The sequence below is a fragment of the Megascapheus bottae genome, chromosome 16 (genome assembly GCF_031878675.1).
Source record: "Megascapheus bottae isolate mThoBot1 chromosome 16, mThoBot2.hap1, whole genome shotgun sequence".
Taxonomy (NCBI): domain Eukaryota; kingdom Metazoa; phylum Chordata; class Mammalia; order Rodentia; family Geomyidae; genus Megascapheus; species Megascapheus bottae.
Genome location: NC_143524.1, coordinates 35784351 through 35800767, shown reverse-complemented (window position 1 = coordinate 35800767; position 16417 = coordinate 35784351). Strand labels below are relative to the sequence as shown.

At 45.3% G+C, this 16417-nt stretch overlaps 1 protein-coding gene and 1 pseudogene across 1 annotated transcript; both read left to right on the top strand.

Moving 5' to 3' along the window:
* Positions 1 to 305: 305 nt before the first annotated feature.
* Positions 306 to 661, top strand: LOC150053160 (alpha-ketoglutarate dehydrogenase component 4 pseudogene; annotated as a pseudogene).
* Positions 662 to 9289: 8628 nt separating this feature from the next.
* Rassf10 (Ras association domain family member 10) lies at positions 9290 to 12041 on the top strand. The gene has a single exon (XM_090348956.1). The coding sequence runs from the start codon at positions 9488 to 9490 to the stop codon at positions 10997 to 10999; it is 1512 nt and encodes a 503-aa protein (XP_090205082.1). The 5' UTR covers positions 9290 to 9487; the 3' UTR covers positions 11000 to 12041.
* Positions 12042 to 16417: the final 4376 nt, after the last annotated feature.

The window sequence follows — 16417 nt, the reverse complement described above, 5'->3', positions numbered from 1 at the left end:
GTGTGAATGCCTCTTTCTTCGCTCATACAGCACTGCACACCTGTGTTGCTTCCACCTTGGTCGGTTATTACACATCATGCTGCTATAAACATAGGTATGAAAATAATTTGCTCATTTCTGTGTTAGTTTTCTTGCTTGCTGGGGATAGAATCCAAGGCCTTGTGCCTTCTAGGCAAGAGCTGTGCCACCGACCTACATCCCCAGCCCAAAATGACTTTTTTAAGGACTAGGATTGTGACAACCCACTCAGGGGAGCACCACGGCTCGGCTCGCTTGCGCCCCAGAAGCTGCCCCTTTCTAGGGTCATGATGGGCAGCAAGATGGCGTCTGCCAGCAGGTCATTCAGGTAGTCAAGCCACATACTCCATTAATAAGATTCCCTAATAGAAGAGACAATCCTAACCTCAGTACGTCGGAAGCTTTGAGGTAGGCAGGGCTTCCACCTCACTTTTCTTTGGCCTCCCAGCATGCTAAAGGAAGTAAATTACCAGATGTGATGCATCAGGGTCCACCAGATACTGCAGCAATATTAAAAACATTGTATCTCAAGGAAACTTGTATCTCAAGAAGAAATGGAATTTATCCAACGTGGAGTTCCAGAATAATCATTGAGGCTGCTGTTTATCATCAAAGAATTATCTTTACAATAAAGGACATCCAAAATGACAGTACAAAATTGTATATTAAACAACCTTAATAAATATCCTGAGAAAATGAAATATAGAAAATACAGATGGACACTTGTATCTCCTAATTTATGTGTCTTGGTCAGCTTCTCCACAAGCTTGCCAAATTGTTTATGCATTTTATACTTATTAAAGTATACATTTTTAAATGTTAAAAAAGGACTAGGATTGTATTTCTTTTGGATAGATGCCTATTTTAAAAAAAGAATTGTTGAATCATTTGAAGTACTTTTAGGGCCCAGTATTGTCTTGTAAAATTCTTCAGTGTATATCCTCAAGTATTAAAAAAAATGGGTTGATTATTCAGTGATTTCATCCTGGCATCACTTAACGGTAGGTACAAAAGAGAAAACCAGTGGGCAAAACCTACTGAAGATCAAGTGACTTCTTTCCTATTCAGAGAGATTTAAGCTATTAAGGGTCTGATTGTGGTCTAGGTTTGCATTTGTATAGGTCTCATAATCACAAAATCAGAGTAAGGGAACTATAGTTTAACCAGGTTTAACTGAGAGCATCAGTCCCAAGAAAATAACACCTTGCTTCAGGAAAGGAACAAAGAAGACCTTCAGCCAGCTGGGAAGACTGTGGGGATGCCAGGTGTAACCTATTTTTCTTATCTAGCCTGCAGTCTTTCTTTCTACCCGGATGGATGGAAGGGCAATCCGACAGTCAACAAATGTCTCCGTTTCTTCTTTAGTCATGGAAGGTCAGAACATCCTGGAATATGGTTTCAGTGTTTGAATGTTATTTACATCCAAGTTTCCACGTAGTCAAGTTTAAGTTCTTCTAAACAGTATTTCTTACAAGGGCTTGTCAAGTTCTTGCAGTTTATACCAGCAATGAAAACAATCACCCTTTCAAATCCATAAATATGAAACTTCTCTCAATATAGTCAACTATGTTGGAGAAAGCAAAGTAGCATTCTGCATATATAAAATAGCACTAACTCAAGCACAGGCCTCATATTGTGTTCTGAGTGGTGAGCAGCTGACACACAATAATTTGGTGTGGGGCACTCAGTGAAAGAGTAGTATTTCTCTACAATGAAGAAAGGCCACTCTTGAGTCAGGACTATTCTGTTCCGAACTGGAGATGGTTCAAATGTGGCAATGAAGACACTGTCTCGTTCACACACTCATTAATAGTATCACCTTTCATTAATTGGGTAACAACAGATAACGAAAACCAATCAGACAAAAGCCCCTTTTGACATATTCCTCAATGGTGATGTCATAGGCATTTTGTATAGAGACTTCTCTCTTGCCTGCATTATACATCCCCCAGGACAATTTGAGAAATGACCCTGGCCTGCTTTGGTTAGAACAAAGATGAAGAATGCTAACTATCCTGTGGAATGTTTTTCAGAGAACTGGAGAAGTCATAGTTACTTGAGATCCTCTTACTCATGCATTTCCACGTTATCACCTTGTAACCTGCACTCTGACAAAACCATTCAAGATTCCAAAGAAGATAATGAATGGGCTGCTCCTCCCCTATTCTGCTCCATCTCTCCTTCACTATCTCCTTCACTCCCCAGGCCAGTCTTTCAAACCTGTTCTATATTATTCTCACCCTTTTGTGCATGCATGGGCTGAATATATAGCCTTGCCATTTATGGCAATGATGGCTAAGGAGTGTTCTTTAGTCTCTGTCCATGTGTCTCTCTGTGTCTGACTCTCTTTCTCTCTCTCTCTCTCTCTTCCCCCCACACACCGCCTTTGGCTTTTCAACTATGGTCTTATGTTTTTGCCTAGGATCAGCCTCAAATCCTCCTATCTACAGTTTCCTGCCAACACATCTGGTTTATTAACTGAGATGGGCTTTCACTTTTTCCTAGGCTGGCTTCACACTGCAGCCCTCCCAATCATCCCCTCCTGAGCCCCTGAGATTAAAGTTGTGAGCTATTGTTCCCAGCTCTACAGAGCATTCTTACTGGTAAAATGCTCATCTCTTTTCTTTCCTCCCCATACAAGTAGGGTCAACCTTTAGGGTCCACAAGAATCACCAAGGAAGATTGTTTTAAATGTAGATTCCTGGACATTTTCCCAGGGGTTCTGATTTACAAGGGTCTGAAAATATGCAGATTAATGAACACTATATTCTTCTGAACAGGTGGCTTTCTGACCTGATTTTAAGGAGTCCCATGTCTGTCCCATTCCAGTGCTCAGTCTAGTTAGGGATTGATTCTCACGGATGAGAATGCATTTGAGAGAAAACATTAGTTTCTGAAAACACAAATGGCTCGATTGTTTTCTGGGGCTAATCATTACAAGGAAATGATTCAGGCAGTAAAATTTAGTCCCATTTTTGCATGGCACCACATAATTAGGGGAGGAAGTTCCTGTTTAGGGTGTTCCAGCTGCTATGAACCATGACTGACAGATTGGACAGGTAGCCTTTGCAAACAAAATGCCAACTTCCCCAGAGCTTTGGGAGATGGGAAGATGGCCAATCTCTTCCCCTTCAGTTCCATTTCCTCCTGACTAAGGGAGCTATGTCTTACCTCTCATAGATGTTAGGTAGATGACTAAAAGCAAAACAAAACATGTCAAATGACATGCCACCATGATCCTACCTGGAAGGATATAGTGAAGGGCTCTGCTACACTGGGAGAATTTCAGTGTCTTCTAAAAGCTTCTCCAAAAGAAAGGAGAAGTGATAGGCAAATCACTGCCTGCGAAGCAGATGCTCCTGTGACTCCTCAGCCAAGAGCATCTTCATCTGTGGAAGCCTTTGAGCTAAAGTGCTGGGCTGTGTGAAGTACTCCAGGGTGCAGGCAACAAAGTCACAGAAGTTGCCCTAGAGGCTTGGTCCACAGAAAGGAGACAGACACTAGTAAAGAAATGGTCTACAGAACCCACATTTGGCCATGACAACATAAGCTTCCTCACTTTTAAAAGTTACACTCTGTTGTCACATGCCAGTGGCTCATGCCGGTAATCCTAGCTATTCAGCAGACTGAGATTTGAGGATTATGGTTCAAAGCCAGCCAAAGTAGGAAAGTCATGTGACTAGTTCTAGCCAATAAGATGTGAGCAGATATGATGTCCCTCTTTCTTGGCCAAAGCCTTGAAAAACAGTGTCATTCTCCCATTCTTCCCTCAGCCAGAGGTAGATGATGAGGTCTATGGGATTCTGGAGCCAGAAGATGGATAAAACTAGGGTTCCTATCTCACTGGAATAAAGCCACCTATCAACTAGGGCATCTACTTTGACTATTACAGGAGAGAAAAAATAAATCTTTGTGCATTTGAACCATGTACAAGTTTGGCTATATCTATTACTTAGTGTAGTCTAATCTACACTAAATAGATTTGGTTCTAAGGCAAACTCATCCTGACTGAGTTTGGCAAGGTCAAGGATGCTATTCTTTCTAGTTCACAAATGAATATACACCCAGGCTCAGGATATGGTGTTGGACCTGGAACTCGATAAAATTTGCTGATAAAGCCAGCTACATTTTATTGGGAATTTGTTGAGTACCAGGTACTTTTACCTTATTTCATTTCATATAATGGCAACTTCTAAGGAAGATTCTATTATTATCCTCTTTTTTTTCTAGATGAGAAAACCAAGGACAAGAAAATGTAACTACAGTGGCATGATGATATACACCTTTATATTGCTGATCAACAGGGTTACATTCTGAGCAATTCAGCATTAGCTGACTTGTCATTGTGTTGACGTCAGAGTATTACACAAACTCTAATGGTATAAGGGACTGCACACAGAGGGTATAATATGTATATAATCAGCTATTGCTCCTGCCTAGGAAAATGATGTACAAGAGATTAAATCATGCAAAGGAGAAACAATGAATGCAATCAAGAGATGAGGTAAACAAGAGGTATTTGGGGCCGCTACCAGTGTAACATAGCATACTGTTTCATAGTTCTTTTTATTTTATAAATAAGGAGTTCACTGTAAAATAACAATAAATAGAGAATAAATGCATGAACCATAAACATAAACCCAACATAGTTGCTTATACCATTATCAAGTATTACATACCAGACACACTTGTACACGTTAAACTTTTATGGATGGCGGCAGAGCTGGTTTGCTTGCACAAGAATCACCACAAACATCTGCGTTTTGTGTTGATGATACCACAGCTATTGCATCATGAGGTGGTAGGAATTTTTCAGCTCCATCTTATAATTTTATAGTACCTCCCTGGCTACCTGCTGGCTGGCATTGATGGAAATGTCATTATGCAGCACATGACTGTACATACTCCAGTCTCACTCATGCTTCCTGGTACATAGCTCCTGCAGACATTGTAATTTCCTAAATGATTTAAAGCAATCAGATTTTTTTTCTTGGTTAAAACATTTGGCCTTTTGTCCTTAATTCCTGAAGTAGACCCAGAAGTGTTCAAAAGTCTTTTCATGAGCCCTTTCAAATATGACTGACTTTATGCTAAGGAGACATTGGGGGGCCATATAGGGAGGAGGGGAAGAAGGAAGGGGAGACTCTGATGTGTCAAGATGGGGGAAGGGCTGCTAGGGCAACCAACCAGGGGCTCAGAACACTGCCACTTTTTCCCCCTCCTTGGAAGGAAGAGGGGCTAAAGAGTAAGTTGAGTAGCAATGGCGCATTGACATTGCCAATCCAGCAGACACAACAAAGCTTCTAGAAAACCCCCGAAAGGGTTAGGTTTGGGGATCTCTGGCTAGCTGAAGTCATGGAGGTCCTGGAGGTTCCTGGAGGGTCAGCTCCCAGGAGAGCATGGAAGACCCTTCCCACCTCACTTTGCCCTGTACGTCTCTTCTGTGACCGTTATAATATCCTTCACAACAAATCAGTGGAAGTAAGCAGGTATTAAAAGTTTGGGGGACCAGTTTGGCAAATGAATCATACTGCAGGAGAGAGCTGTAGGAACCATGGTGGACTGCCAGATAGAAGCACAGATAAAAGCTAGGGCCTGCCACTGGCAGTGGAGTGGGATCAGGAGTAGTCTTTCAGACTGAGCCCTTGGCTTGATCTGTGAGATCTGATGCTGGCTCTGGGTAGATAAATGTCAGAATTAAATTGAGTGAGAAGACACCCAACTCGGATTGTTTGCTTGCTTGTTAGGTGGGGAAAACCCCATACAGGTCTAGTCATGCTAAGTGTTGAGTGAGAAGACAGAAGCTGATACTCAAATATTGGTGTAGTGATCTGAAGAATTCATCCTCTGGAACACTGGATCATGCCTTTGTGCATATTTACTTGAACTTTTGTTTAAGACGTGGGGATTCACTGCACTATCCATCTGGCATTGAACTTGTGATCCTCCTGTCTCCAAGCAGCGGAGACTGTAGACATGAACAACCACAGCCCAGTTTCTCACCTTAACATTATGGTGCACAAAATGTCTCCACTGAAGAGGTCTTTGATTTTCTTTTCCATTTACCAAAGTTCCACCTTCTTCAATCTTCCCAGGACCCATCAATCATTCTGTCCTTTAATTAATCCAGGATAAATTTCATATGGAGTCCTGCACTAGGGAATTCTAGAAGCAGACAGAAACTGTCTCTAGGGAGCATCTTAATTATGCATCTCACTGTTCCTCAGAGCACAGAAGATGGAAAGCGTACCGTGTGTGGGACACTATAGACACTCAGGACTAACACAACACGCAAGACAATGCATGAATTCTCTTGAAGGCTATTAGTGAGACATTAAACAGATAAAAAAGCATCACAACACTTGAGACTTCTGCATTAATGAAGGCAGAAAAGCAAGGAGCCAGTTCTTTCTGGAAGAGAAAAGAAAGGGCTTTTAGAGCAATCTTTGTTCTGAGCTTTTGAAGGACAAGGAGGAGCTGTGGAAGAGGGATCTCAGTTAGTAGGAAAACAACTTGCAAAAGTATGAGTGCACTAAGGTTCATGTTCCAGACTGGTGAGGTATTGAATTGCTAGAATGTAGGATTCATTCATTGATTTGTTTTATTTATTTAACAAATACTGGGTAAACCTACAATATTCTAGTCTGCAGAAAATTCAAAAGTGAGCCAAATAAGTATGTCCTCTGCCCTTGAAGAACTTAAATTCCACTTGGGATGGCAGCTGACCACAAAGCTGTCTTACAGCATGTGTAACAGGAAAAGGAGGAAGAGACAGCCAAACATATTGGGGAAGTAGCTAGGCCAGGTTGTAAGACATCTCTGATACTATGTGTGGGACAAAGAAACCCCTTCAGCTGGCATTAATCAGTGCCTTTCTTCTCCATTGTTCTCCATCCTCCCTAGTTCTCAATTTTGTCCTGTCCTCTCTGTTGTTAATCTCCTTGCAGGTCACCATCCCTCCCATGCACAAATGGGACAGGCCTCCTTGCCGTACCTTAGACCCCCACTTACAGGCCCCAGTGCCAACAGGGTGAAGATTCAAAAGGGAAAAGCTGATCATGTCACACCCTATGGAAGGAAGAATTCTAAGCTGGAATCATATTTCCAACCACTGGCATTTCATTGATGCCTGGGTCATATTACACAGAAAAGGGACTCCACAGATGTAATTAAAGTGACTAATCAGTTGGCTTAATGATAGAGACATAATGTAGGTGTGTCTGCCTAGTGAAGCAGACTTTCAAAAGCAGAGTTTTCTCCCATCGGTAGAGAAAGAGAAACTTGAAATCAAGGAGGACTGGCTGGATTTTATTTGCCATTACTGGCTACAAAATGGAGATCAGAATTTCTTATACAAAGAAGGACCTGAGAAAGCACTGTAGAAACTGAAACTACTGACGGCCACCAAGAAAATGGGAATTTCAGTCCTCTAACCAAAAGGTACTGGATTCTGGAAACAACCTGAGTGAATTTGGAAGTAGACACCATGGGACACTGTAAACACAGTAGCTAAAACCACCAAGCAAGATTTGTGACCTATAGAACAGTGAAGTAATATAAAGGAGTTATTTTAAGGTACCAGACTTATAGTAATTTACTATACAACAATAGGAAACGAATATACTTCCCAGATTTCCAACTGTTTGGTAAAACTTCTATTGTGGAGTGACTAGATCCCGTCATTTTAGGTGGATACTTTTATTAACATCGTTTTATAAATGAGAAAACCGAGACTTGGATACTTTTATTAACATCGTTTTATAGATGAGAAAACCGAGACTCAAAGAGATTACATATGTCTCTTAAGGTCACACCTAGCAAGGAAGTAGCCCGTCTTGGCTCCATTACTATAGCTGCTCAGTGTTTGGGTGAAGCTCAAATGCATGCACACAGATCTGCTCCTGGTTCGTCCAGCCATCAACTTCACTTACGTTCCTTACACTCTAGTATCTGCCATGATGTCTGGATTCCTTGACTTTGCACATTAGCCCTTTCCACCCTAACTTAGTTCCATCCCTTGCTCCATCTCTTTTCCATTTGGCAGACCTCAATGATCCTTTGGGTCTTGCCCAAGGACTTGCAGTGGAAACCCTTCCCTCACTCTCTGTCCGGGCTCCATGGCACTGAAACATGGGGGTAAGTTCCCCTAGCACCAGATGCCCAACACTGAAGAAACTGTGTTGGAATTGTTTACACAGCTCCACTAGATGGTGAGCTGCTTGCAGGCCAGGGCTGGTGATTTGTTCATTATCAGACCTCATCACAGGATCTAGAGCCAAGTGGAATTTTGGTAAATATTTACTGTATGAATCAGTGAAATCAACAAAAAGTGTTTTTATCTAAGAAGCCAAGTTGATCCATCCAAGGTCTTGAAGCAAGAGTGAGCGTGTCAGATCTGTACTCTCAAGGGCAAGCTCAGGGCAAGACTTACACGCAAATGACAGTCTCCATCAACAGGAGAGGAAGCAAGGCCATTTGCCTGTGGCCCTGGATTTCTTGTGTTATGAAACTTGGCTCTTATCTCATCTGGACCACAGCTGCACACCAAGAAATAAACGACCACAAACGTTATCAAAGGCCATGGTGATTTCTCTTTATAGAAGGGGGACAAGTAAAAGCTTGTATCTTGGGTTTGGGCCCCAAACTCCACTTACAATCAGGTGTTTCTCTGCCAAGAAGTTTGTGGGAAATCGAGGGCATCTGCCATCTACTACACTTGCTCTTGGAGCTCACCGTGGCTTCCCGTCCATCCGGGAAGACTAGAAGGCTCTCCACTTTGACGCAGTGCTTGACACCTCTGAGCTGGTCAGGCCACGCAATTGCAGTTGTCTTCGTTACAGCCCCTTGGATGTCTCAGTTTATCCCTCTATGCAAAATATACTCTCCAAATCCAGATGCCCGGAAGGATCGGGGTCGCGCCGGATACAGTCAGAAAGTCAGACCAACATGCTCTAGATGCCAAAGGGGAGTCAGGGAGCCGGGGCTGATCTGATAGCAGGTGAAGTGCGGACTCCAGACCCCTGAATCCCATCCTTGTGCCGACTCGCGAAAGAGCTGTAAAGTGGGACTCAGCGCCGCCAGCAGCACGAGCGAGGTGCAGACGAGGCGCGGCGAGACTGGGAGGGGCGAGTCTGGGCGCCGCGCCCGGCCCGCGGCGACCGGGGCCTCAGGTCTGGGCACTGGGGGCGGGAGAGGGCGGAGCCATGCGGGGGAGGAGCAAACCCCGGAGGCCTCGGGCACGGCGGGCCGAGCCAGAGCGGCTGGAGCTCCGGCCGCGCGCGCGTCTTCGTTGGCGCCCGGCGTCCCGGCGTGCGCTGTGGCTCCAGCCCGCGCCAACACCCGCCTTCGGTGCGCAGCCGGGGAGAACGGCCAGAGACGCCCGGGGATCACGGATTCTTCTTTCATCCGCGCTGTCCCAGCCGAGCTAGCAGGACCCGGCCGAAACTGCCACTTGTGACCCGGTGGCGCCATGGATCCATCGGAGAAGAAGATATCAGTGTGGATTTGCCAGGAGGAGAAGCTGGTGTCCGGCCTCTCCCGCCGCACCACTTGCTCGGACGTGGTGCGGGTGCTGCTGGAGGACGGCTGCCGGAGGCGACGGAGGCAGCGGCGAAGCCAGCGACGGGGTTTGACGGGCGACGCGCCGGGCTCCGGGGGGCTGCCCGAACCCCCGGACGAGAACGAGGAGGACGACGACGAGTCGCTGCCCCCGCAGGGCGTGCTGTGCGGGCCCCCGCAGTGCTACTGCATCGTGGAGAAGTGGCGCGGCTTTGAGCGCATCCTGCCCAACAAGACTCGCATCCTGCGCCTCTGGGCCGCCTGGGGCGACGAGCAGGAGAACGTGCGCTTCGTGCTGGTGCGCAGCGAGGCGTCGCTGCCCAACTCTGGGCCCCGCAGCGCCGAGGCGCGGGTGGTGCTCAGCCGCGAGCGCCCCTGCCTCGCCCGGGGAGCCCCCGCGCGGCCCAGCCTCGCCCTGACCCAGGAGAAGCAGCGGCGGGTGGTGCGCAAGGCCTTCCGCAAGCTGGCCAAGCTCAACCGGCGGCGCCAGCAGCAGCCGTCGTCGCCCGGTTCGTCCACTTCGTCGTCCACCGCCTCGTCCTGCTCGTCCCCGCCCGAGAGCGCGGCGGTGGAGCGCATGGAGACGCTGGTGCACTTGGTGCTGTCCCAGGACCACACGATCCGCCAGCAGGTGCAGCGGCTCCGGGAGCTGGACCGCGAGATCGATCGCTACGAGGCCAAGGTGCATCTGGACCGCATGCGGCGCCATGGGGTCAACTACGTGCAGGACACTTACTTGGTGGGGGCGGGCATCGAGTTCGACGGGTGCGTCCCGGGAGAGCAGCCCGAGGAGGTGCCCAGGTCGGAGAGGGAGGTGGGGGCGCCCCTGGACGGCGAGGCGCAGGCGGCCGCTCTGGAGGAGCTGGCCCGGCGCTGCGACGACCTGCTGCAGCTTCAGGAACAGCGGGCCCAGCAGGAGGAGTTGCTGGAGCACCTCTCCACCGAGATTCAGGAGGAGCTCAACCAGAGGTGGATGCAGCGTCGCCAAGAGGAGCTGGCAGCCCGAGAGGAACCCCCGGAGCCCGACAGCGGCCCGGACGGCGAGCTGCTGCTGGAGCAGGAGCGGGTCCGGACGCAGCTCAGCACCAGCCTTTACATCGGGCTCCGGCTCAACACCGACCTGGAGGCCGTCAAGGCGGACTTGGATTACAGCCAGCAGCAGTGGGACAGCAAGGAGCGCGAGCTGCAGGGCCTTCTCCACACCTGGCGCACGTTGGAGCAGACCCTGGTTCAGGACGGGGCCCCGGACTCGGTGGGGCCGGCTCGGGAATCCCGGACTCCCGCCTGCGCGGAGATGTGGGTGGACCAGGCCCGGGGATTGGCTAAAAGCTGTCCTGGCAATGATGAGGATTCCGACACAGGGCTCAGCTCCATGCACAGCCAGGATTCGGACTCAGTACCAGTGTGCGAATCCCTTGTGTAAGGAAAAGCAGGGAGGGACACGAGACCTACCCATTTCCCTTACCGCACGCAGTGGTCGGACCTACTCAGGGAATGTGAAATCTGGCTGGGGTGTGGAGCCCAGAGCTCCGGCCGCCCGCGCCGCCCCGCCCGCCCCGCAGAGCTCGCACCGGAACGGTAGGGACACCTGCCTGGCTGTGTGATGCTCTGGCGCCGGGGTGAGTGTGGAAGAGGGGGAGAGAGTAGGCAGCTGGGTGTGGAGTGAGGAGGTGAGAACCTTCCTATATAGGAAACCAACACTCCAGGGAGACAGACGCGGTCCAAGCCTATTTTTCAAAAAGTATTAAGGAGATTTCACTATTCTTCTGTATGGGAAGGACTGATTGCCACTAGAACTGTTTGTGGCACAAAGCGCTCTTAAAAGAAACACTTGGATGAAAAGGAAATTCCTTGAATGTTAATTGTGACTGTAAACGTGTTAAAACTAGCCAAAGAGGACGCCCTGGTGTTGGTCCCAGCCTTGCTTAACATCCTTGATTAAAAACCCATAGGCACTGAGATTCTGGCAGTTTACATTTCTGCAGATTTGGGAATTACCCATCTGCTAACTCATTTGCCTTTTGTTTTCTTTCAAAGGCTAAATAAACTGTTGAAGTCTAGTTCTTATTTTCTCCTATAGAGAATGTGTTAAATGGGATTCTTCCCACCCCCTCTTTCCAAAACAACCTTTTATTATTACAAACGCCAAACATAACTAACCCTTTTGAGATATGAAGTCCTGGCAAACATAATCCATGGTTAAAATTTAATCTGGGCACTTTGAGATCTGTTCCTGCAAAGGCAGGTGTGTTGTCCTTCAGTTTATACTGTCTCTGCATTGATTCACTGTTATTTCACAAAAAAAGGAAGTTGCAGAACTCCTTATGGATATCTAAGTTCGCTGTTTTAATGCAGACTGCTGGTTTAAGCTAAGACTTGAAAGCAAAGATCTTTGTAGAGTGTTGAACTGTTAAATTGAGTGACATGGGTAAAACTAACCATGACCTTCATGAGTACCCAAGTCTGATTTCTTTGATTGGAAATGAGTAACTTTTGTTCAAACTTAAATTGAAACAGTGTAAATATCAGGGTTTACCAGATAAGGTCCCCAAAGGAAAAGAGAAAACAATCCTATCCTACACCTCCAGTGAGCAAGTTGATTAACCACAGCACTTAGGCACTGGTGAATGTATATTAAAGTGAGCTAAGGACTTGAATTACGGTTGCCTGGCAAACAGCTCTCCATAAGTCAAAGGAGATGTGAGCATGACACCTCCGTAGCTAGCTAGCGAGACAGCCAGTGGGCACTCGGTGTAATTGTGCCGGTTGTTTCTATTAAAACTTATCAGTTGTAGGAGTTGTTGGAAGGAGTCTGCTGGCTGGATCCCCGGGGAGGGCTGTACTTCTGAGGAATGGGGCTCTAATCTGTCCTGCTGAGATATCTACAATGGGTTGTGTGTGTGGTGCCAGGAAGGTGCAGGGGCCTGCTCTCAGCCTAGCTGGCAAAGGGCTGACTCCAGTTTCAACCAGACAAGTGAAGATAGTCTAAGAGACCTTACTTTGTGGAGAAGCTTGTTCGCTTCCAGGATCCTCAATGGCCAACAGGAGCCTGCCCTTCTGACCTGACTTTTTAGAAACGCCCCTGCTACAATCGCCATGGTATTATATAACACGTGTGTGTGTGTTCAGATTTTTTTTTAAAAAACTAAAGCCAGAATTAAAAGGCTGTTCTGTAAATTGATGTTTTCAAAAGACCTTACTTGATATAATGATGGTTTTTCAGTTGCATTTGATGCAGAAGACATCTCTGGATTGGGTATTGAGCATGATTTAGAGGGGACCAGAAGGAACCTACTGTCCTCAGACAGCCATCCAATTCTGTAAACACAAATGTTAATGATAGCTTTCATTTAGAGGCAGAGGTAAAATCCTCATTAGACTATGACAAATGCTACTTGTCTGAATGGTTTATGCTGGCAATGAGCTGACCTGGTGGGTTTTTTTTTTTTTAATGATTGTGCTTTTCTTCCTCACAGGATGGCAGGGGGCTGGTTCTGGGACGTTTATTAACTCAGAATGAGTACAGAAGTTGGCAGAACAGGACTGCCTGGCAGAAAGGGGCTGTTTTCCTTTTCACTACTATTATTTTAAACTTTGATGTGGTGCTGACGTCAGCAAATATGCTCGGAAACCTGTAAAGCAAACAAGCCACTTCACAGAGTGAAGAACTGTGGGATTTTTCTTGTGCTCTGTTTCTAGAACCTTCCCCCTTCCGACTACCTAAAGATACTTCCTTAAGTCAACTCTTCAGGGAGCATAGGCAGCTTTATTTATATAAAAGAGCAGCCGGATCTACCCATTTTTGCTTTCATCCAAATCAAATTCTATTCCTAAAAGGACCTCTTGTCTTGTGTGGGAAGGTGAAAAGAGAAGGGGGAGGGGAAGAACATAAGACAATAGATTCTTTTATGAAAGGCTTTGATGAAGGGCTTTATACCTTTTATAGGTATAAGAAGTACTAAAATAGTGCCTGGGCATAGGAAGTGCTTAATTCCTACCAATTGTGTCTGGTTTTCCCCTAGTCCTCTGGCCCCAGTATATGGCAGTGATTTCCTGAGGACATCAGCACCCTGGAAAAGTGATTTTTTCAGGCCACATCAACATCTAGGGAGGAACTTGTAAGCTGCATGACATGATAGGTGGCCCCAATCCTTTTGTGAAATGGAGACAACCTATTGAGTTTGCCCATTCTCAGACATTTCACAAACCCAAAGATCCCACATAGTATCTCTGTATTTGTTGATTTCCTTATATAAAATGTATATATTATTATTTTTTATTATTAGAAAACTTCTGTAATTCTTATGATGAGACTGAAAGTGACAACAGGTGGGCACGGGTGGCTCACACCTCTAATCCTAGCTACTCAGGAGGCTGAGATCTGAGGATCACAGTTTCAAGGCCTCAGGAGGCTGAGATCTGAGGACTACAGTTTCAAGGCCAGCTGGGCAGGAAAGTCTGTGAGACTCTTATCACCAGTTAACCACCAGAAAACTGGACATGGTGCCGTGGCTCAAAGTGGTAGAGCACTAGCCTCAAACAAAAGAGCTCAGGGACTGCACCCAGGCTGTGAGTTTAAGTCCCACAACTGACAAGAAAAAGAGAGAGAGAAAAGTCCTTCTAAATTTCTTATCACCATGGGGCCAGGAGTTTGGCCTAGTGGTTAAAGTGCTTGCCTAGCATGCGCGAAGGCCCGGGTTCAATTCCTTGGTACCACATACATAGAAAAAAGCCGGAAGTGGTGCTGAGGCTCAAGTGGTAGAGCTCTAGCCTTGAGAAAGTCCAAGGACAGTGCTCAGGCCCTGAGCTCAAGCCCAGGACTGGCAAAAAAAAAAAATTTTTTTTTTCTTATCAACAAATGCCTATCATTACAAAAATTTGACAAGTTTCCCTTAGGACTTTTTGGAACTTTGAAGACTTTATATGTTGCTTCTGTTTTTACAAATATGGTTTTGAGCTGGGTGCTGGTGGCTCATGCCTATAATTCTAGCTATTCAGGAGGCTGAGATCTGAGGATCATAGTTAGAAGCCAGCCTAGGTAAGAAAGTCTGTGAGTTCTTATCTCCAATTAACCACCAGAAAACTGGAAGTGGAGCTATGGATCAAATTGGTAGAGCACTAGCCTTGAGCAGAAAAAACTCAGGGACAGTGCCTAGGCCCTGAGTTCAAGCCCCACAACTGACTACATATATATATATATATATATATATATATATATATATACACATCAGATTGCATATATGCTTTGATATTCAGGGGTTGGCAGATTCTTTGTAAACAGATCTATTCACCTAGTAAATAGGCTGTACTTTGTCTAACTGCTCATGATACATGTTTTACATATTTTTTATTATTACAAAATAACTAATGAGTGTGTGTGTTGTGTGTGTGTGTGTGTGTGTGTGTGTATGCACTTTCTAATTAGACTCCCTCCCTCCCCATTTTAAGGCAGATTCCCAGAAGGAATAATCCCAGGTTTGTCAGATACTTGTGGCTTATATCTTTAATCCTGGTTATTCAAAAGCTAATGTCTGAGGATTTCAGTTTGTAGCCAATCAAAGCAGAAAAGTCTCAATTAACAAGCCAAAAAAAGAAAAAAGAAAAGAAAAGAAAGCTGGATTGGAGGTGTGCCTCAGACAATAGAGCACACACACACACACACACACACACACACACACACACGCACACACACACCCCTATTCCCAGATCCAAGAGGATATACATTTAGACACGTAGGTAGAAGCTTGTCAAATGATTGCTATCTTGCTTTCCAAAACATTTACTGTAATTATAATAAACTATGCTTATGAATGCCCAGCTTACCAGGTATTGGTGAAACAGGCCTGTAATCCTAGCTACTCTGGTGACTGAGATCTGAGGATCATGATTTGAAACTAGTCCAGGCAGAAAAGTCTTTTTCCAATAAATTTCTCAGAAAGAGCCAGAAGTGGTGCTGTGGATCAAGTGTTAGAGTGATAGCTTTGAGCAAAAAAATAAATAAGTAAAAGCTCAGGGACAGTACCCAGGCCCTGAATTCAAGCTCTGGGACTGGCACCACCCCCCCCACACACAAATAATAAAAACAAAAAACCCTACAAAGTGTCAATTTAGTGCCCACTGCTTAGCTCTCATTAGATGTTATGTTTTGTTAAGAAAACATAATATAGAAATATATACATAAGAAAACATAGCTTAAGTGGTAGAACATTTGAAAAGTTATATATACATGCATGTTTTCATCAAAATTAATACACTAATGCATTCATTAATACATAAAGAATACATTTTATGGTTTCAGAAAGCTAGGAGTGATAATCGCTGTCCTAAATTTCCTTACAAAGCTAGAGTGGGTCAGCAGGTCAAGAAGAGGACTGATGGTTTTTCCTCATTTTTTTTTCTCTCATCTATGCTCAACATTCTAGTAATCTTGTCTCCTATCGGAATTGGCCCACAATCTGAGACTGGGAGGGGCAAAAGCCCTGCATAAGCAGGACTTCATTTATAAAAACAAAATAAAATTATCTTTTTTCAGCTCAAGACTCATGGAAAAGGTTATTCTTAAAAGGTGATACCTGAAGTATATTTGATTTTGTTTTTCTCCTAATCATTTCTATCTCAAATCCAATCTAAATAAACATGTAGTCCTGATGGTTTATTAATGGCCTCAAAGAGTTTAGACTGTTCTAGGAATTTCTTTCTAGTTATGGTTCTTCACTTGAGTTTGTTCTTCGATTCCTAAAAGAACGAAGGTTTGGGCTGGACAGTCTGAAATCTCCTGTGAGTAAATATTTGTCAATTTTTTTCCCTAAATAGAAAGGAAGGAGGGGAAGGAGGAACTAAC

Coding starts and splice junctions, on each gene's coding strand:
- Rassf10 (XM_090348956.1), top strand. CDS start 9,488: ATGGATCCATCGGAGAAGAAGATATCAGTGTGGATTTGCCAGGAGGAG.